Raw genomic sequence first — 22,025 nt, 5'->3', positions numbered from 1 at the left:
TTCTCTTGTCCTCCCAATCAAATTCCCATCAATGTTCAACCTGCACTCTGCTCTGGTGATTACTCCGTATAAGGTCCTCTTCAGGGTTCCTGGGCCCTCTGCATTGTCATTGTATTGGCCAACAAGGAACTCTGGGTATGAGGATAGGGAATGAGACAACAGTAAATTTGGGGTGTGTTTTCCTGGTGACTTCCCTGAGAGGTCATCTTGGGCCCCCTGTATTTATTGAACAAAGTCATGTCAGATAAAGCCTCAGGATGGTATGATTCCAGATCAATGTCCCTTTCAAAGAGACAAAGCTCTGTCTAATTTCAGTATTCTACTAGACTCAACTCTTTTACAAACAACTTTCCTTTGATTAGTTTGCATCTTGGACACTACTAGCAGATCAGTGGCCCATAGACAGTTTTTAGTGCTTATTGGATTGATGTAAATACTACATGGGTCTCTACAGGCAAATGAACACAAAAAATGACAAAGTTGATTTTCCCCTGACCCCACTCTTGATAAGGAGAGGGATTCTAATCCTCCATGTTGGGAAGAACAAATGCTGAGAGCAGAATGACAGCTACTTGACATTTTTCTGACCATTGGCCATAAATTTACATTATAAAGTGCGATAATTAGAGATAATTGGGACTTAGGAGGTGTGGTGGTTTGAATGAGAATGGCCCATAAGCTCATACGCTTTCGTGTTTGGTCCCAGTCGATGAACTATTTGGAAGGATGAGGAAGTATGGCTTTATTGGAGGAGGTGTGTCACTGGGAGTGGCTTTGAGGTTTTAAAAGCCCACACCAGGCCCCGTGTCTCTCTCTGCCTGATGCCTGGAGATCCAGATGTAAGGCTCTCAGCTACTTCACCAGGACCATATCTGCCTATCTGCTGCATGTTCCCTGCCATGATGATAATGGACTCAGTTCTGAAACTATAAACAAGACCCCATGCTGTGGGATATCTTTCTGTACACTATGAATATGTGTTGCTCTCATTGGATAAGTAAAGCTGTTTGGACAATGGTGAGGTAGGATAAAGTTAGGCTGTCAAACTGAAGACGGAAATGAAGAAGGGTGGAGCCAGGGGAGACACAGTGAGCTGTGGCCAGGAGAAGCAAGATGTGAGAGAACAGGTAACTCCACAAAGGCATGTGGCAATGCATAGATTAATAGAAATGGGCTGAGTTAAATTAAAGAGCTAGCTAGCAAGAAGCTTGAGACATAGATCACACAGTTCATAATTAATACAAGCATCTGTGTGTTTATTTTATAAGCAGCTGCAAGACTGTGGGTGTGAGAGATTCGATTTGTCCACAGAAACCTCTGGCTACAACTCCACTTAAATGCTTTCTTTTGTAAGATTTGACTTGGTCATGGTGCTTCCTCACAGCAACAGAACACAAACAAGGATGGGGGAAACATCTTGAAAAACTTTAATCCCTTCTTCCTAAGAAAACTGAGGGTTAGTGACTTGTCCAAGTCAGAAAAAAAATTGAGTTAGAATTTACTACATAGCTACCTCTTTGTTCTCTGTATCTTTTTCTGTTATTTCTCTTTTGCGCATCCCCAAAAGACCACTGTTGGTGATGGGCAAAGCTGAGATAAGATGGACTCCTGAGATTACTCTTTGGTATAGCGTGCCCATACCAAGCTTGGATGGAGTCTGTATATTTTTCTTTTCTCCTACATTACCTTGCCATTTAAAGCTTTCATAGCTTCCACAGCATCTTCTCGGTTACTGAAATGCACAAAAGCATAGTCTCGGATTTTCTTCACCCGTTCCACAGCACCTGTAGATATAATGTCAGCAGCACCATCAGCAAACTTGGTACAGTGATATGATTAGCTTCCAAGTGTGTAAGTATCTTGTGAGACTCCTTTGTGTGTCAAGGTCTAAAATTCTGTATAGTCAACATGAGCTTTTGTTTGCCACAAAAATATTTATAATCTTATTCCTTAGAAATAGTTATGAATTATGTTTTCCAATTCCTAGATTATAAGACATTGAAGGGTAAGAATGGCATCTTTTTGCATATTATGAAATATAAAAGTTAATAATACTTTATAAAGATAAAGTATTATTAAATTGACTTGAACCCAGTTATTAATTGTCTTATACACATATGTTCAACTAATTTACTGCAAAATACAGTTTTATCTGGTAGGTTCAAAGCAAGGTATAGGAATAAGAAAATGCAAGTGGAGCTAGAGCAAGGTGGTGTGCTTCTGAATGGGGAGCTACTTCATGCATGGAGAGGAGGCAAGTGTATCCACTGGCTGCTGAAGTCTTCCCCCAGACTCTGTTGTGGAGAAGAAGCATTGCTGCACAATAATTTATAGAGTGAAAGAAGGTATAATTTCCCAGCCTATCCCTATTGGTCAAATTTCACTCCAGGAGTATAACCCCTCTCTCCAAGTCTGGGTTAGTGTGGCTATGTGAAACGCCTGATTCCAAGTCCTGTGGTGGAGTATTCATCTAAGTCTGCTGGGAAGAGAGGGAAGCTCCAGACATGTGGAGGAGCACCCTTGATTAATATCTTTAAGTAGGAAAAAAAGTTGCTTCTGGAAGAACATGTGAAATCAAAATAACTTATATCTGTAGTATGGAAAGGTTGGAAAAATTATCTACTAATTCCAACTTGTTTTTGCATACATACAAGGATTTTTCTATAAGGACACAAATTATACCACTGTAGAAATAGCAAAATTAAACAAGATCCATTTTTTTTTTCAGAAATCATTAAATATGATATATTTATACTGACTCCATTTAAAGAGAGTAGACTAGGTTACATGTACTAACATGGAAGGATCAAAACCCTACTGTCTGTTTCTAAAATTTGTAACAGGAGAAATATGAGTATCTGCTCTAAGTACCTCAACCAACATATAAATACACACAAATTCAAGTACACCTGTATCCAGAGATAGCTGAAAAGGTGGAGATCAGACTGCCAAGAATGGTTACTTCAGGAATGGAGAGACGACTTGGGAGAATGTAAATATCCTAAATATTTATTCTACTTTTAATTACATGGATATGCGTATCTCTGTCTGTGGTTCTGTGCATGTGAGTTCAGGTACCTGTGGAGGCCAGCAGAGGGGGTCAGATCCCAGGGAGCTCAAGCTAGAGGTAGTTGTGAGCCAGCTGATGTGGATGCTAGGAACTGAATTGGAGTCTTCTACAAGAGCAGCGCCAGCTTTTACCGCTGGATCAGCTCTCAAGCGCCAAGAATGAAAACATTTTAATTGACATAGTTTTATAAATATTAGCCATTTTAATTTAGTTTATTGTGTAAAAACACCCAGAAAGCAGCATACCCTGTTTTCATGTAGAAAGACTGCTGTGTACCTTGATGATAATGTGTGAACAAAAAGTAGTTATACCAAGATGCTTGGTGCTATCTTTTAATTGTAGCTGATCAACTTGGTTTTCAAAGCAAACTTTTTCTTTGGTTGATGATTAAGTGGAAACTTACTTCACTACCACTTGAGCACACTGGTTATCTTTCAGCTTACATTAACCTGGGTGTCTTTTAAGCGTCTAGGTTTTCTTCAGTTACCCAGAGTTCTCAGAGTCAGTGTGATGTGCCAGTGTTCTTAGGAAGTAGAGGAAGAGGAAAAATTTCTCTCCCTATCAAAGTTCAGATCTCTCAAGACTCAAGGCCACTAACAGATTTAGTGCCAGTACTCTACCGCCTGGTTCAATGACTATGAATTGCCATCCATTAGAACAATGGATCTAAGGATAAATTTTAAAACATTGCAGTAGTTTGAGTCTCTCTTCCTTTAATAGTCAGCCATTGGCTTCTTGTGACAGTCATTATACAGAGCAAAATAACATGGCTAGACTGAGAAAATTTAACGAAGGTCCATGAGCCCATGAAGCACAGGACATATAACTAACTGAGCTTTTATGTTAGTCTCTTTGCCCCTTTGGCTCCATTCCCTGGCTTGTCTTGGTGAATGAGAAGTAAGGAGTTAGCCAGAATGGCCTCCATCCTTCCCCTCCACTCTGCTCCTCTGATCTATAGTTTTCCTGAGGAGGGAATAATGTTTGCTTTAGCCACAAAAAATATCGCCTTTGCTTACTTCTTGCCTAGTGCCAAGGATACAAGAGCTAGTCTCTCAGTAAATACACACAGAACCAAAGTATTATCAGTATTTCCATGTGCTCCCAACACTCACATTAGTCATGTAGCATTTATGTTGATAATGGATTTGGGTGTCTGAAATTCTTGTGAATATTCTAATCATTATGCCTGTTTTGGAGCAATAATATTCAGACACCTCTGCTTATGGAAAGCTTCATTTGTGAACATCTGAGCACAGACAGTAAATTAGAAGGTAGGGGTTTGGATAACACAACATGGATTTCTCCTGTCTATGAACTAACCAGACCTAACTATACTTAGAGACCAAATAAGGGTTATATGGTCATAGACTAGCTGCTGTATAATAGCAGTGGCCATTTGCCTCACTTTAACATACTTCTTTTTAGTGCTTGCAATCATTTCTCATAAGTAGTCCATCAGCAAAGAACTAGATCTGTGATCAGAACATAGGAATTAGAAAGACAGACTCAAGGTATAGTCACCAACCCAGTAACATTAGCTTCACCAGGGAACTTAAGAAATAAAGATGTGTAGACCTAAGCAGATGAGGTAGGCAATCCGTGTTTTCAGCGGCCCTTCTGGTGAGTAGGTTACTGCTGAAAAGTGTAAGGAATCAGATCTCATAGAGTGATTATACTTGGAACTGCGGCAGACACCCTAGACCACATAAGGACAAACTATTCATGGCCCTGGGTTTTTGTGGCAATTGTCGCTTGTTTTCCAGAGTATTGATGTAACATTCTTCCCAGGGAAGTCAGGGTTCAAATTATATACAGAGTCATATTTTCAGGCTCCTCCAAAAGATCTAAACTTTAAACAGAAAAATTTAATATTTTTCTCTTTCCGCAAATTTTCTAAAATAGCCTCAAGATACTATATCCTTGCACTGGAGAAGAGATTTGTGGCTTTAATTTTTTTCTCTCCATAAGACAGATATCTGCTAGTTGTTTATATTCCTTTGCAGAAGGTGAAGCAGGATGACATACATCATACACATCATTATAGAGCCTGGGGGGTTGTGCTACTGGCCCAATAAGTACTCTGGAAATGAGAGAATACTTTAGGCTGAAGATAAAGAAGGATAATATAGTAATGCTGGGGGTGGTGGTCGTTGAAGACATGGGAGGAGGTGGGGAAGACAGAAGAGGAAAGAGGGACAAGTTGACATTCATTATTTTCTTACAGCTTCTAGGGTGCCAGTGTCTAGGCATATCTATCATACATATGCAGACTAGACCAATAACCATTCATTATAAAAAGAAACAGTCTTTTGGCAGTTTCTCATTCTAACCTCTTTAAAAACAAAAGCAATATTTTAATTAGATGGGAAAATAAGTATTATTCACTCTGGGAAAACAATACATAATGCAGAATGGATGAAACATGCATACACACACAGCTCCTGGGCCTACACAACCCCATCAACTTTCAGCACTCATGTATACGTGACTTCTCTTAGACACGATTTTCTCTGCATTCCAAGAGTAGGATGACTTAGCTATCCCTTTTCTGTAAATTCCTTCTACACACAGCTCACATCTGTTAATTCCTCCCACGGTGCATGGCATGTTGGAGCTACTGAAGGAGCAGCAGCTGCATGAATGAATGAGTGAATGGAATGAGAACGGATGTGGGGGTTCATAAAGCTGTTAAATCTGGGGTCTGCCAGCTGCTAGCTGTGTGACTATTTAGCTACTCTGGGCTCTGTTTTTCATGTATAGAAAATAACAGACAGCATGAAGGAACCTCTGTGATAGGGTCATTATGAAGGATAATTGGCATGTGATGTGAATATGCCCACTCTAATTCCAGGGGATTTTATTTATTTATTTTTTGTAATTTCTGTATTACTTATGGATTCACAGCTGTTCGTTCGTAGCCACACTATGATACACAATGTCAGGAAAGACAGTGTTCTTGTGGCTGAAGGAAGATAAATGTTTGAGAATTCTTTAAAAGAAAAAAAAATGGTACTCCTGCTAATTATCTGCAGAGCAAATCATAAGCTTATCATCCAATTATACTCGGAACTTCGTATCCACTTACAGTTGGAAACAGACAATCTGAAAGTTTGAAGACTGTCAGAGGCTTAACATGATAGCACCAGAGTCCATGCTTGTCAGAATTCTATAGAACTTGCCAGAAGCCCAAGAATTCTCAGTTGTGGGAAGATGTTTCTATAATAAACACAGGCTGGTGTGACTGAGTATGTTCCCAGACATACTGATGGAAATGACTATAGATGTTTTGGGTTGTTATCTGGGGTAGGTTGCTATTGCTGGCATGCAGAAGGAATGGACCTTGCATTTTGCTCAATACTCTGAAATCTACCAGACTGATTCTTATCACCAAGGATGATTTGTTCCAAAACGTCAGTAGCAAAGAGGTTGGGAAATCTTGAGTTGGTTAGAACTCCAGTAAGAGGCAGGTGTCACTAACATAGTAAACATTTACTTAGTTCTTAGTCTGAGGGTTAGATAGAAGAGCTAATTAAAGGAAGAACTCACAGAGTAATGGGCCTCTGAGATGAGTGTTTTTAAAGTATGTTTTGAAGAAGTAATTGCACGTGTGTCCTACCTGGTTTAATACTGTTGAATTCTTTTTCAATCATCTCTTCCGAGGTAGACAGCATAAGGTTCCTTACATACAGGATTTTCACTGAAGACATCGTGTCTTCATCAACTTCCACTTCTGGCTCTGCCCAGTCTACTGCAATAGGATGTCCCCACAGCTGAATTCTTCCTGTTGACAATGATCAGAAGAATAATTAATTATTTAGAAATCACAACATCATCTCAGTTCATGCTGATGGTCTTTTAAATTGAACTGACTGTTAAGGTCTTAAATGACTAAGACCACTAAAAAAGATTATTATTGATTCTAAGACATTCAAATAATGTAAGAGTTGGATAGAAAAGACTTCTGTGTGACTAGTGGCTTATCGTAATGATTGAATGTAAAGAGAGGGAGGATGTGGTTTGAAATGGAGAAGACGGGAGGAAGTGGCAGGCACATTGGACTCTCAGGACAGCTTTTATAAGGTAGGGGTAGTTTTTAAGGTGAGATAATAAAAGGGGAGAACAGCTAAGAGAGGATTTAGGGCTCAGACACAGAGTCTGACTCCATGAAGCATTAAGAGGTCTCTTGGACAGCATCCGCTTTAGTTGGATTATGTTGTCTATTAGCCAGAGACCAGTACTGAGATATATACAAATGAGCAAGGGAGGGTGGGGCAAAGCGTTCCTTGTCCTCTGTCCCTCATACTCGATCCAGTGCTCAGACCGGCTGTGTTCCTTCCCCATCCTCTATCTGAACACGGGCAATTTGGGATCTCATGGAAAACACATTTTTAAATTCAGAGAAGACTAAGGGAAAAGTTGATGGTAAGAAATGTGTCTCATACTAAAAGAGTAGTCATTATCCAAGTCAGCACACACTCCTGTACTCCTACAGTGGTAACTTACTGGATGCTTCTCACTGTACTGTGTGTTTCCCATGAGCCTCTCAGTTCTTTCTTATCATGACCTTGTGGGAGGAGGGGTGATACCCAAATTTTACAGCTTCAAAGTGGGTCACTTGACAAAGGAATTTCCATTCATTACTCCTCTCCCCTTTGAGTTTTGCCAACCAGCAACCATATTCTCCATGTTGAAGGTGGTGGTGGGAGAAGGATGAGAAATCAACTCAATTTCCAAATTCTATGGGAAATCTGGGTTGTGTTTTCATTCATTAATTGGAAGCAAGCTGTATCTTGTAGGGAGCACAGAGTTTGACAAAACAAAATCAGGTTTCATTAGTGTTGGAAAGGATTTCTTTGTGTAATTATTATACAGGGGAAGCAAATATTCATCCTGTTATTCCATAATAACCAATCATGGTCTTTGACAGAGGTGCCAAGAGCATACAATACAGGAAGCATTGTCTCTTTAATAAAGAGCTCTATGGAACATTGATCACAATGGTACTTGTCAGGCTGAGGCAGGAGGAAATCAAGTTGGAGGTCAGGCTGTGCTAAATAACATGATTTAAAAAGCACAAAAAAATCAGTGGGTAAAGTGCAGATGTAGAAATCAGGCCTTTATGCTAAACCATATAAAAACAGTAAGCTGGGGTTGGGAAATAACTCAAGAGTTAAGGGCATTTGCTGCTCTTCTAGATGACCTGCTTTCAATTCTCAAAACCTACAGAATGGCTCACAGCTGCAGTTCCAGTGGATCCAGCACCCTCTCTGGCCTCCACAGGCACCAGGCACTCACTTGGTACATAGACATGCATGTAGGCCAGACATTGCCATACACATAAAACAAATAAATTAAAAAAAATAGAATTACTAACTCAAATGGATAAAAGACCTACATGTAAGATCTGAAACTATAAAACTACTAGAGGAAAATACAGGATAAGCATTTCTTCACATTGGTCCAGGCAATGGTTTTTCTTTTGGCAATGATTCTAAAAGGTGCTGGTAATAAACAGAGCGGGAGGTACCAGCTAGATCAGAAACAGAGTGGGAGAATGGGGAGGGAGTTACCATGATGGATGAAGACCCCAGGGGAATAGGAAGGAGCAGAGTGCTAGAGAGGTCCCCAGAAATCCACAAAGATACCTCCAATGTAGACTACTGGCAATGGTCGAGAGAGTGCCTGAGCTGACCTGCTCTGGTGATCAGATGGCCAAACACCCTAACTGTCATGATAGAACTCTCATCCAGTGTCTGATGGAAGTGGATACAGAGATCCATGGCCTAGCCCCAGGTAGAGCTCTGGGAGCCCAATCGGCGAGAGAGAAGAGGGATTGTATGAGCGAGAGATATTGAGACCATGATTGGAAAAAGCACAGGGACAAAAAGCCAAACTAGTGGAAACACATGAAATGTGAACCAATGGCTGAGGAGCCCCCATGGAACTGGACAGGGGCCCTCTGGATAAGTGGGACAATCGATTAGCTTGAACTGTTTGGGAGGCCTCCAGGCAGTGGAGCCCAGACCTGTCCTTGGTGCATGGGCTGGCTCTTTTGGAGCCTGGGGCCTATGCTGGGACACTTTGCTCAGGCTTGGTGTCGGGAGGAGGGGACTGGACCTGCCTCGGCTGAGTCTACCAGGATGGGCTGACTCCCCATGGGAGACCTTGCCTTGGAGGAGGTGGAAATGGGGAGTGGATTGGGGGGGAGGGCTGTGGGGAGGGAGGAGGAAGGACGGGGGAATCCGTGGCTGATAAATGAAATTAAGTTAATTATAAAATTAATATATATATATATATATATATATATATATATATATATAGTAAACAGAGTCAGATGAAACTAAAATGATTTGCCTGACAAAGGAAACAAGGGTATGAAGAGATAACCTAAGGAGACTCTTCAGTAGAGGAAAAAAGTCTGAATAAAACGGCAAAATATTAAGTCCAGGTCACTAAGAGGCTATGAATGCTTCCTGTCTGTGAGCTTTTGATTCAGAAGTCTTGGCTACTGGCTAGCACACTATGGGAAAGCTTCAACACAGAAAAACATCCATTACTTTATATAGATTCAGCAATTTCTAGATTTTACACAATCTTTCTCAATGCAGAAGCTAGCATCCAAATGTTGAAATTTTCTAGAGAACTAACCCCAATACTATTTTGTTTGCATTTAAGAATGTATGCAGGAATTTAGGACCCAGAAATAAACTGACAAACTCATTGGTACCTAATTGTTGACAAAAGTGTCAAAAACATGCAGTGAGGGGAAAGAAAAGAAAAGAAAGGAAGGAAGGAAGGGATGGAGGGAAGGAGGATGTGGTGATATTTTATTTGTGCCAAAATGTGGTGATATTTTATTTGTATGTTAATAAATAAAGTTTGCCTGGAGATCAGAGGTCATAGCCAGCTGTAAACAAAAGTCAGGTGGTGGAAGCACATGCCCTGAATCTGATCACACGGCAGGGTCTCTGTGTGGTCAAGGACACAGCCAAGAGTGGTGACTCACACCTTTAATCCCAGTACCAACCATAGAGACCTGGAGGTCCGTACAGACAGGCAGTGATGAAGAAGTGAGGTGGCTGGGCTAAGAGCCAATGAGAAGGCAGAACAGCAAGGCAATAAAGGTGCAGGTTAGACAGGAAGAAGCTACAGCAACATGGTGAGCTAAGGATGGTTGGTGGCTCTCACTGTTTCTCTGATCTCTATGGCTTTCAACTCTGTATTTGGCTCTGTGTTTCTTATTTAATAAGACTTTAGAAATATGTCTACTGAAGGAAGGGAGGAAGGAAGGAAGGAAGGAAGGAAGGAAGGAGGAAGGAAGGGAGGGAGGGAGGGAGGAAGGGAGGGAGGAAGGGAGGAAGGAAAGAAGGAAGAGAGGAAGGAAGCCATTTCAACAAGTAGTGCTGGAAAAACTGGATATACAGAAGAATAAAATTGATTCATACCTCTCTCCCTGTACCTCCCCCGCCCCCGAATCAATAAGCAAAATCAACTCAAAGTGAATAAAAACCTTATTTTGAAACTTGAAACTGCTAGAGGAAAATATAGGGAATATGCCTCAAAATATGGACGCAGACAAGAACTTTCAGAACAGAGTCTCAGTGGCTCAGGAACTGGCCCCAAGAATCAGCAAATGAGATAATAAGAAATTAAGAAGTTTATGCATGACAAAAGAAACTATCAGCAGAGCAAGCAGGTAGCCCCTGGGATGGTAAACTTTGTTACCATCTGAAATCCTTCAGAAAGATGGCTAATATTCAGAAGTTGTAAAGAAAACTGCACAACATTCCCCCAAACTGCCGGCCAGCAAAAGTGCTAATGAACAAAGGCAGTTCTCAAAAGACAAGAAACAAAACAAAGTAAGACAACAAGCAGCAAATGGTCATAAATGTTTTTCAAAGCATCCAACATCCCTCATACTAGGAAAACGTATACTAAAACTGCTTTGAGGTAGCACCAGACTGGACAACACCAAGACATCTGACAGTAAACGCTGGCAAGCGTGTGGGGAGAGAAGAGTCATTATTCACTGCTGACGGGAATACAAACTAGAAGAACCATTATGGAAATCAGTATGGAGGTTTCTCAAAAAGTTAAAAAGAGAACTACCATGTATCCTGCTACAACACTCCTAGGAATCTACTGAAAGAACTCCATATTCTACTGGAGATATCAGTGTGTTTATTGCTGCTCTGTTCATGATATTAAGGAACAAGAAACAGCCTAGATGTTCATCAACACATGAATGGTACAGATATGCAATGGAATTTTATTCAGCTGTAAAGAAAAATGGAATTAGGGAATTTGGAGAACAATGGATGGATCTTGTGCTGTTTAGTTTTGGTCAATTTGACATCCAGGAAGAGGGTGTCTCAATTAAGAAATTGTCTCTATCACGTTGGCTTGTAGGCGTGTCTGGAGAGCATTTTCTTGATTGGTAGTTGATAGAGAAGGGCCTAGCCCCCTGTGGCTGGGGATGCCACCCCTGGACACATGGTCCTAGGTGATATAAAAAAGGAGGCTGGACATGATCCAGCAAGCAGGCCAGTAAATAGTGTTCTTCTGAGACCCCGTTTCCATTTCTGCCTCTAGGGTCCTGCCTTGGATGGGCTGTATAAAACCTTTGAAGCAAATGAAGCCTTTCCTCCCCTAGTTGGTTTTCGTCAGTATTTTATCACAGCCACAGAGAAGCAACCTGGAAAGTCTGGGGAGCCCAAACTCAGAAAGACACAAACTGTGTTTTCTCTCACACACAGACGCTAACTTGGAATATGTATGCAAGTGTCTGTAAATGGGTGTAGTGGATAGCCATCCCAGCATTGGCCTGGAAGTTCCAACCTCCATTGAGGCTTCAGTAATGATCACGCCCACAAGGCGGGGCACAGGAGCAGGAGGAGGTGGCTCTCTTGGTTCCGGGACGCCGGACGCTGGAAGTAGACCGAGCAGAGTTCTCCAGAGAACACCGCCGGACTACCCTATACCTTTGCCAGACCCTGCAACCTACCCCTTCATTTGTAAGTTACCCCACAAAATAAACCTCCCTTTTAACTACGTGGAGTGGCCTTAATAATTTCACCAATAAATGGGTGTAAGTGTGGGTAAAGTTTGAAAATCTAAAGAGAGAGAGAGAGAGAGAGAGAGAGAGAGAGAGAGAGAGAGAGAAAGGAAAGAAGGAAGGAAGGAAGGAAGGAAGGAAGGAAGGAAGGAAGGAAGGAAAGAAGGAAGGAAGAAAGGAAGGAAGAAAGGAAGAAAAAAGTTAAAAAAGTTCTGAAGATGAGTAGGGCAAAAGAACACATGTGATAGATGTGATAGGAAAGTGGACCAAGGCTAGAGAGAGGTCATGTAGGGAACCAGAGGAGGTAAAGAAAAAGAAGATGAGGAGGAGGGAGATCTAATAAAACACTCTGAAAATGCCACAGTGATATCTAATGCCCTGTGTGCTAATTTAAGGAGCAATGTATGCAGCGCTAGGACATAGCTGTTCCCTCTATTAATCAACAGCACCTTAAAAAAACAAAACAAAAAAAGAAAAACCCACAACCAAGAAAAACCGTATAAGGTCAAAATAAACCCAGACCTTTATTGTTCAGCCTCCACCTCCAATCTGGTGGCTCTCACAGTTTTTATAAGAAGAGCAGACTATAGCTGGGTGGTGGCACACGCCTTTAATCCCAGCACTCGGGAGGCAGAGCCAGGCGGATCTCTGAGTTCGAGGCCAGCCTGTTCCCCAAAGCAAGTTCCAGGAAAAGCGCAAAGCTACACAGAAACCCTGTCTTGGAAAACCAAAAAACAAAAAAACAAAAAAAAAAAAAAGAAGAAGAGCAGACTGTGAGGCCACTCTAGACCAGTGGTTCTCAACCTGTTGGTTCAACCCCTTGAGGGTCTCATATTAGATACTTACATTACAATTCATAACCGTAGCAAAATTACAGTTATGATGTAGCAATGAAATAATTGTTTGATTGTTGGTCATCACAGCATGAGGAACTGTATTAAAGGGTCGCAGCATCAGGAAGTTTGAGAACTGCTGATCTAGATAGTTTCTGCCATTAATATGAATTCATGTCAGCATCCGACTATGTAAGTTTTAGTGAATATTTTACAGCCAACCAAGGACCTTTGAATATTTGCCTGCATTGGTCTGACCCAGACAGTGTTGTTGGGTTATTAAACTCAGGAATTTCTGTGGGTGCCCACATGTGTGGCTGGAGCACCTAGCAGAGGTGCCTGAGAAGAATGCTTGTGTTTCTTCACTCCAGTTAGATGGCAATGATTTAGAAACTTGGAAGCACATTGATAGCATGTCTGTCAGTTGCCCTTGGGATGGTGTACTACAGGGTGACGTGTGTCTATACTGTGATAGGTTGAACATAGACCAATTCTAACTAGCCTATGAGCTTAATCTACATGCAGCTATTTCTGTGATGAATTTGTTTAATCTTTTTTTTTTACCCTTTTTTCTTTTTATTTTCTTCTTTTCTTTTTTATTCAATTGTTTTTAGATTTGTTTAATCTTAAGAAGATTCTTCACTGAGGATGCTCTGTAGGATTGCTATTGATCATTGTTCTTCTGATGAACTGATGTGTAACTTTCCAAAGCACATCTGTGAAAACTTTAGAGAAAGATGAGCAAGATGAAAAGCTTAAAGGCAGCCTAGCCAGGAAGCTCAAATACTGCATGTGGAGGCCTGCGGTCTGCATGGAGCACAGAGCACCGCTCAGGAGGGATGCTCACCTGGCAACAGCCTCCTCCTAGCCATGGCGGCTGCGCGGTGACTCTCATATTCCACAAAGGCAAATCCCCGGTTTTTAGTTTTATCTGCCGCGCTTGGGTAGACGATGACATCAACAACTCCTTCGGTGACCTTTTTCATCTCCGATAAAATCTCTTCTCTCTTCTTGGTTTTGGGGATTCCTCCCACAAACAGTCGGCAGTTGTCCACACTGGCACAGACCCCTAGGAGACGCCCATTCCTAAGGGAGGGGGGAAGCAGTTTTCATAGGTAAGAATCTGTGTGTAAGGGAGGATGGTGGCAGAGGATGTTTCAATATAGACTGAGCCCACCCCCTTCACTATCCCCACCCGACCCCCAGCTCAGTTTTCTCTGGTGGTGCCAGGGCGTGAAACCAGGGCATGAAACCAGGGCGTGAAACCAGGGCCTTGCAGTATGTCATAGATTTGGTCACTGATCTATATATGCAGTTCTGACCCTCAATCTAAACACAATTGAAAGGAGCCAGCAAGATTGTTCAGTGTGTAAAGGTGCCTGTTAATAAGCCTGTTGGTCTGAGTTCTACCTCTGGACTCACATGGTGGAAGGCTAGAATGAATTCCCATAAGCTGTCCCCTGACCTACACACTCATGGTACACATGTGTATACACAAAGTAAATAAAATGGAAATGGTCTCTCATCTGTAATACATTTTCTTATGTTAGCTTAGTTATCCCAGACAAACGAGCCTGCAAGATGAGCAAAGTAAATGTTATTTCTGTTCTATAGACAATGAACTTGAGATTCCAAGAAATTAAGTGATTCGGTGAAGGTCTTATTGACTCTGAGGGGTGAAACTGGCCCTGGGCCTCTGTTTATTCTTCCTTGTGGCATTAGTAAGGTGAAGGGTGCCTTCGCTGGCACAGATAGCAGACAAGCTTTGAATGTACGTAACTGTTGATTAAACAATGCTCCTCTGGAGTAGACCCTAGCAAACAGAAGTGAGGCCCAGGCCATAGGTATGAAGATGATCACCATCAATTAAAATATCCAAGCTGTGAAAGAGCAGTGTCTCATAAGACAGAGATGTTCTAAAGCAGCTTTGTTGAGATGATATTTTCTTGTGCCTGGACATTGCCTCGTTGCATACTGTAGTATATTAGCCCTGGATCTTTTAAAATACTTTCCTGGTTTTATGTGTATAAGTATTTTGTTCACACATATGTGCAGAAAAAGGTTTTAGATCTCCTGGGACTGGTCTTTCAGACACTTGTTAACCAACATGTGGGTGCAGGAAACCAAATCCAGACAGTCAGCAAGAACAGCCAGGGCTTCTAACTGCTGAACAATCTCTCTAGGCCCTGACCCATGGTTCTTGATCACTAGGTGCCAATGAACAATTGTCAGGTCATCCAAAAATGTCTTCTACTTTCTAAATGTCTTTTAAGAGTAGACATTGTTGCTTCTGGCTGAGAAGCTCTAGTGAAGAGAAGATGGACTTTCATACTGAAGGGTGCTTTGCAGCCACTAACAATAGCAACATAGAAGCATGTCTGGCAATTAAGAAGTACTCTGCATCACACTGCTCAGGTTTTGTTTTGTTTTTTAAGTAAGTAATATAAGAATAAATACATGGTGCCATTCTGTTTTTAAAAATATGTAGAAAATCTAGAAAGAAAATTAATTTCAACATAGTATCTTAGGCACCAGGCTTGTGGATGAATTTGCCTTTTGATATTTTCTATGTGTTAAATATTAGGCTGTGGGTTTTATAAATAGCTAGAATTACTGAAAACAAAGAGGCATCCTTTACAAAAACTTCTTGTTTGTCACGAGTAAAAGGTCTTCTTTAGGCGAGTATGGACCAGTCTGATTTTCTTGAAACTATTCGCTCTTGATTATCAGGGGCCACTGTCTGATGATTGCTTCTCTTTTGCTGATGAGCCAAGGGCAGGAGTCAGACTTGACAAACCCATCTCACTCTGCCAATGTTTCCCAGAGAGTGGGGTTTCTTGGGTAGGGGGTTAATAAAGTGTTCTTCCTGTTGTTGTTGTTATTGTATGTTTTATTATTTCATTCTATTTTATTTACACAGGAGTTCAGGCTAGTCCCAAACTTACTATACAGCCAATTATGACCTTGAACTCGCAATTCTTCCCTCCGTGTCTCAAGTGCTGGGATTGCAATTGTATACTGGTTTATGTGGTCCCTGGATTAAAATTCTGGCTTTGTACATGCTAGGTTCTACCAAATGAGTTTCATCTCTAGTCTTAGTTATGTATATTTTAAATTTTCCTTAAGAAGGCATAAATACCTCTCTCACTTAATTGAGATCATATTTTTGATGGTTAGTGGGCTGTTCTGGTATCAGTTGCTAACAGGAGGAGTCTAGAATTTCTAAATTGTGTGACTGGCCAATATCCTTTCCCAGAATTGCCTGGAGACAAAATACAATTTCTCACAAGCTTAGGGCATGACTTTAATGTCTCCAGAAGCCAGGCACTCAGAGGATGTTCAGTGAATATTTGATGGGGAGTAAGATGATGTGATAGCCGTGGGTCTTTTCTGGGTAATAGCCTCATCCATCCCCTGAGAAATAGTGGCTGACAGCAAAGCATATGTTATTGTTCCTTTCTGGAAGAAAGGTTTTCTCTCTGACAGACAGACCGAGACAGAGTGGGATTTCTGATGATAGCTCTTGGTCTCTTCTGACTAGTACACATTGAATTTACCCCACCTCTTCATTTGTAAAGGTTCTCTGTTCTTTTAGCTTCTCATTGGAGATTTGCCTGTGATCTTGGCCACTTTCTCTTTCCAAATTCTTTATCATATTTTTTTTTTCTCATTCTTTCCTCCCCACTTAATACTACCACAACTGCTCGATAGCTTACATAGCACCTGGTCCTTTGAGGTGCAGAGATTTAAGTACTTTATCTTAGTTTATTTCTATGACATCCTGTGAGTTTTATAGAAAACACAGTGAGATTCAAGAGAAGACTATTAATGAACAGCCATCCTGGCAGCCTAATGGTGTTTATTTTCCATACAACCAAGCTATCAATCTCCTACACAACCAAGTCCATGTACATTTCAACTCAAAAGGCAAATGGGGGTAGCTTTTACTGATAATGTGTTCATATTTCACAGAAGACTGAGTGAAAGGACTCTTCCTGTCACTGAAACCATATAACTAGGATATCTGAATTCTGTTTGAGTGACTACCTTAACCTATCTGAACTGCTTTTTAAAAAAATGACATAGTTTTAAATTTGTTTTTAAAAATATTTGTTTATATAATTTTATGTATATATCTGAGTACCTGCATGTATATATGTGTACCATGTTTGTGCCTGGTGCCTATGAAGCCATAGATGAGGTTAGATCCTCCAGAATTAAAGTTACAGACAGTTGTAATTCTCCATGTGGGTGATGGGAACTAAACCCAGGTCTTCTGCAAGAACATCAGGTGGTCTTTAACCACTAGCCCCCGAATGTTTTTACTTGTGGTTTCATTATAACAATATGCTTTTTAAAAATAACTCTGATATTAAAATTATAGTTTTGCATAGCCCTTTCCACATTTGTCAGTGTATATTATTTTTGTATGATGTTTCAAACATATCTGTGTGAGGTGACCAAGTACAAGGATAAAAGCGATGTTCTGAGAAGTCAAAGGATTTTACTAAAGGTTTCCTGAATACAGTCTTCTACACACCACACAGATTTCTTTTGGGTACGTGTGGGAGGAAGGTCTATTTGCTCTTCCTCTCAGATTGTTCTAGAACCCAACCTTGGATTGACTAAAGTAAAGGTTGCCACACCCAGTCATTCTTCATGTAGCTAAAGCTGGATGATGGCATCCTTTAATCCCAGCACTCTTGAGGCAGAGGCAAGCAGATTTCTGTGAGTTCAATGCCAACCTGAGCTACAAAGTGAGTTACAGGACAGCCAACACTGGTTGTTAATTGCTTCACAGGATTATGAGAATGTTTGTAACTTAATGTACTTTTGCATATGTAGGGAAACCATTAGAGAGAAAAACACTCTGTCAGTATTGATCAGATTTAAGATTCCACCAATTTTAAGTTTCATCTGCATTACAGAAGGGAGTTAAAGTGGAAAACTGGATCCTGGTCTACAACGTTTTGAAATTTTCAAAATTCTTTGAATTGTCTCTATAATTAAACCCAGGAAATAGATGAAATCTCTACTTTATAGATGAAAGTTGGGGCTGGAGAGCTGTGTTAATGGGTGGAGCATGTACTGCTCTTGCAAAGGACCCATGGAGGATGGCTCATAACCACTTGTAAGTCTAGCCATGGTAGATCAGATGCCTCTTCTAGACTTTGCAGGCATACACATGCACACACACACACACACACACACACACACACACACACACACACACACACACTTAAAATAAAGTAAGCCTTAAATAAATGAAAATGGGTTACAAAGAAGCTAAGCTACTTGCTGGCCCTTAAGTGAAGCTTGATTGATCCAGAGATTTGCTGTTTCACTGGCCCTCCCAGGTGGCCCAGGGCCTTCTTTAAGGAAGGATTTATGGCAGGTTTTGTCTTACGTGAAGTTTAGAACTCTGTTTTATAAAAGCAGGTTATTGGTTCTACAGCACCAGTTAAGTCCTGGAGCCCTCCTGTGCCTTATGATTTTAAATGACTTAGAAATGCTGTAACTCTGATCCTTCTCCTGCCTCCACTTTCATGAAGTCACCCTGTATCTTTCCTTGGGTGTCTAATGTGAATCTTTAAGGTCAAATGCCTCAAGTAAATGTTTTGCATGCTTTCTGCTTTCCTCCAGTTTCTCTATCCCAATGGCACAGCATTCTCACAGATACTTGGACCCAAAGCTCATGTTATAGCCCCTGACTCTGGATGTGTTCACACTTGAAATGCCATATCTTGTTATCATGTTCCCCTCTTCCAGCTTCCCCCATATGCCCAGTTCTTAACCCGTTCTGTTCCCTTTGCTCGTGATATATCATCAAGCAGCTGTCACTCTTGTCTAGATCTAGAATGTGCCTCATGCTTCTGCACGGTTCCCTCTTTCAGCCCCCACTCTACCACAGTCGCTGTCTACCCAGCAGCCATAACAATGCTTTAAGACACATAAAGCTGATGAAAATTCTTTTCTTATTCCAGGTCTTTCAATCAATAAGTTCAGATTCTTCAGCAGGGCTGACATTCTCCAACTGCCTTTAACCATCATCTCTCTTTCCCCTTCTGGATTTTTCTTCCTATCTTTCAAACATCAAGTTTGTTTTAATTTTAGGAAATTTGTACTTGCTGTTTGTTGTACCCCTCCCCCACTTAATAACCTGGTTTGGGGTCTGACTATCTTGACTGAATTTTTCATCCAAATAGCAGATCGAATTTTACTTTCACAGACAGTATTTTCTTAAAATGGCCAAATTCAAATAACATTTTCTTCACACAATCTGTCCTACCTTGGTTTTATATTTCCAAATTCTTTTTTAAATTTTTTTCATTTGTGTTCTTTGGCGACAGAGAATACTTTGATGTAGTTCTGATCTCTTGAGCAGTATTGAGTACATATTAATGAAATTAGTTAATTAACAAATTTTATCTCTGTGAACTTTAGCACCTCATACAGTAATAAAATTAAATAAATGTTTAGCCAGATCACTTTCACCAAAGAAAGATCTAGCTTTTTATTTCTAGTTTGGCTAGCTTGTGCACACACTTTATTACATAAATGATAGAAAACAGACACAGGTGAACTTCTGGATTCAGCTTGAGTCCAGAAGATGAGGAACTTACCGAATTTCGTGATTATTAAGTTGCTTGATTGCGTTCTTGGCTTCCTGCTTATTTGAGAATGTCACAAACGCATAGCCTCTGTTGTTGCCATTAAAATCCATCATCATTCTCATTTCATAAATTTTACCAATCTGCAGTGAATAGAAACAGAATATTCCTATTTACATATTTATACTCCCAAATGTATGTGCACATGTGCACACACGGGCACTCACAGGCACACACAAGATACTTGCTGCACTGCCTCCTGCCATGTTTGGCATTTGTATCCAGGGGGAATGGTTTGCATACTTTTATGGTGGCTTTGGATTAATTATTTAAATAAAGAAAATAGAGACAAATGGCATTTCAGCCTCAGCTAACAAAATGTGCTTTTGGCTGAGCAAATGACCTTTGGTCATACAACTTGGAGATTTATGTAATGTCCTGGGGAGCCCAAAATGCATTTGTCATCTGCAATACAATTTCTTTATAGATTTGCTCATGCCTTCTGATTTGTCTCCTAATGTCTCCATGGATTGACCTTCACTTGGTTATAGTCCGCCGCTGACATTTAAAATGGGAAACAAGGATACTCATTTGGGACCTTGCTAAACTAACTTCCTGGCTGTCATTTCCCACTGCCATGATGTCAGAATGAATACAGTGTATTTCATAGGGAGGTCTCTTATGTTGGCAGTTTCCAGGTTGAAAGTGAATGCTAGCCTCAATACAACTGACAGAGGACCAGAACCTCAGCAAAAGAGCGCTTGCTCTCCGTCCATTCTCTCACCCTACTGCTTACCTTTGATCTCCTTCTCCTGTGCTCCAGCTATCCTGAACTAATCCAAGCTAAGTGGTTCACTACCCCTAGCTTTTGTGAACAGGGTGGTTCAAATACGTACAATAGGCATGTGGGAGGAGATGCCAGTAAGCCTGCCCATTACTTGAATTCTTGGCTGCCCTCTGCTTAGCGTTACTCTACTCAACTTCAAAGAACTCATTCAGGAGCATTTACTTCTACTTGATGAAAGAGTGAACGTTTTTTTATGTTTCATGTGTTACCCATTCTCGTTTTCATGTTAAGAATTTAAAAAATGTACAGGATTTTTGGTATGCTAGTTGAGATTCTGTGTATAAAATCAGTGGCTCTGAACCAGAGGCTGTACATGGTGACAACTGATTTTTGTCATTTAGGGGAAGAGCCAAATTCTCATGCTAAATAAACCTGGCAAAGTATTAAAAATTAACTTTAAGATTGTGCTTTTTTCTATAATTTTGAGTTTAGTATCAAACTGCCATTTGGAACTAGGGAAATATTTTCCTTAGTAATCATCTAAGGACATTGAGTAACCACGTTCTTAATCTGTTCAGTGCATTAAGTAAGACAATCAATTCTACTTGCAGAAGAAAATTTTATTTGAATCAATATGTATATATACAAATTTAAGCCATGACAAGCATATTTAATTCCTTATATGAAATGCTGTACTTTATAGTTATATTAAGATGTCAAATTGGAGCAGTATCTTGATGGATTGCTGCACTGTTCTGTATTGTTAGATATACTGAGTTTGCAGTGACTCAGCTACCAGGAGAGAGATGGGGAAGAGATATGAATTTGAGAGTTGTCATCAATGGTCTTTCAACTTCTCAGTTCAACAAGACAAAGAGCTGGGCAAAGGCACCAATAATGACGGGACAGTCATTAATGGATAGGAAAATTTATCGCTGTCCATGTTTGGTTTGAGAGATGTGAGAGAGAATCATCAAACCGGGCACATTGAGACGGCCCAGTGGGTGAAGAACTTGCTGCAGGACCTATGTAAAGCCAGATGCAGTAGCATACATCTGTAATCCCAGGGCTCCTACAGGGAGCTGGGAGGCCAAGGCAGGAGAAATCTGGAAGCTCATGAGCCAGCTAGCCTTATAATATGCAGTAGTGAACAAGAGAGCTCTGACCACCACATGTATTATTGTGTTGCCTTCATCCACACTCACACACATGAGCATAAACATACACACACTGCATACATATATTTTACATAGAGATTTTTTAAAAGTTGAAAAATAGTAAAAGCAAACTAAAGAGAATAATATTTTTCTCCTGAAAGAAGAAATTAAATTTGGACTCACTTTTTCACACAATGGTATGAGTTCATCCTCAAAAAGGTCCCGGGGAAGTTTTCCAATAAAAATCTCACAGCCCCTTTCAGGGGGTGCAGCATCCCAGCCTGGTGGAGGACCACCATACTTTCTTTGTCCATTTTCCTGTGTGTCCAGTGAGGATGGTATATGAAGGAGAGAAGAAAACATCAAAATCTTTAGCTTGTTTTCCTTATTTAAAAGATCATTTTAGTTAAGGATTATTGTAGGGAATATTTGTCATTGTCAAGTAATAGTAGTTGACTTTCTAGAAGATAAAAGTTAAAGACTTGTCTATGTCTATGTGAATCTTAACACTT

General features: G+C 40.5%; 1 protein-coding gene across 2 annotated transcripts in view; it reads right to left on the bottom strand.

Annotated features, from left to right (window-relative positions):
- Nucleotides 1-22,025, bottom strand: part of A1cf (APOBEC1 complementation factor) — a 48,627-nt gene that overhangs the window by 11,969 nt on the left and 14,633 nt on the right. For both annotated transcript variants that reach the window (XM_036167153.1, XM_036167155.1), the window contains exons 2-6: nucleotides 21,697-21,831; nucleotides 19,582-19,712; nucleotides 13,806-14,044; nucleotides 6,687-6,851; nucleotides 1,687-1,784 (exon numbers count right to left, since the gene is read on the bottom strand). In XM_036167153.1, coding sequence (XP_036023046.1) covers nucleotides 1,687-1,784; nucleotides 6,687-6,851; nucleotides 13,806-14,044; nucleotides 19,582-19,712; nucleotides 21,697-21,831 — 768 coding nt within the window. The remainder of the gene's footprint in view (nucleotides 1-1,686; nucleotides 1,785-6,686; nucleotides 6,852-13,805; nucleotides 14,045-19,581; nucleotides 19,713-21,696; nucleotides 21,832-22,025) is intronic.

Source organism: Onychomys torridus, chromosome 1 (assembly GCF_903995425.1).
Source record: "Onychomys torridus chromosome 1, mOncTor1.1, whole genome shotgun sequence".
Classification (NCBI taxonomy): domain Eukaryota; kingdom Metazoa; phylum Chordata; class Mammalia; order Rodentia; family Cricetidae; genus Onychomys; species Onychomys torridus.
This window is presented reverse-complemented; position numbering and strand designations above follow the sequence as displayed.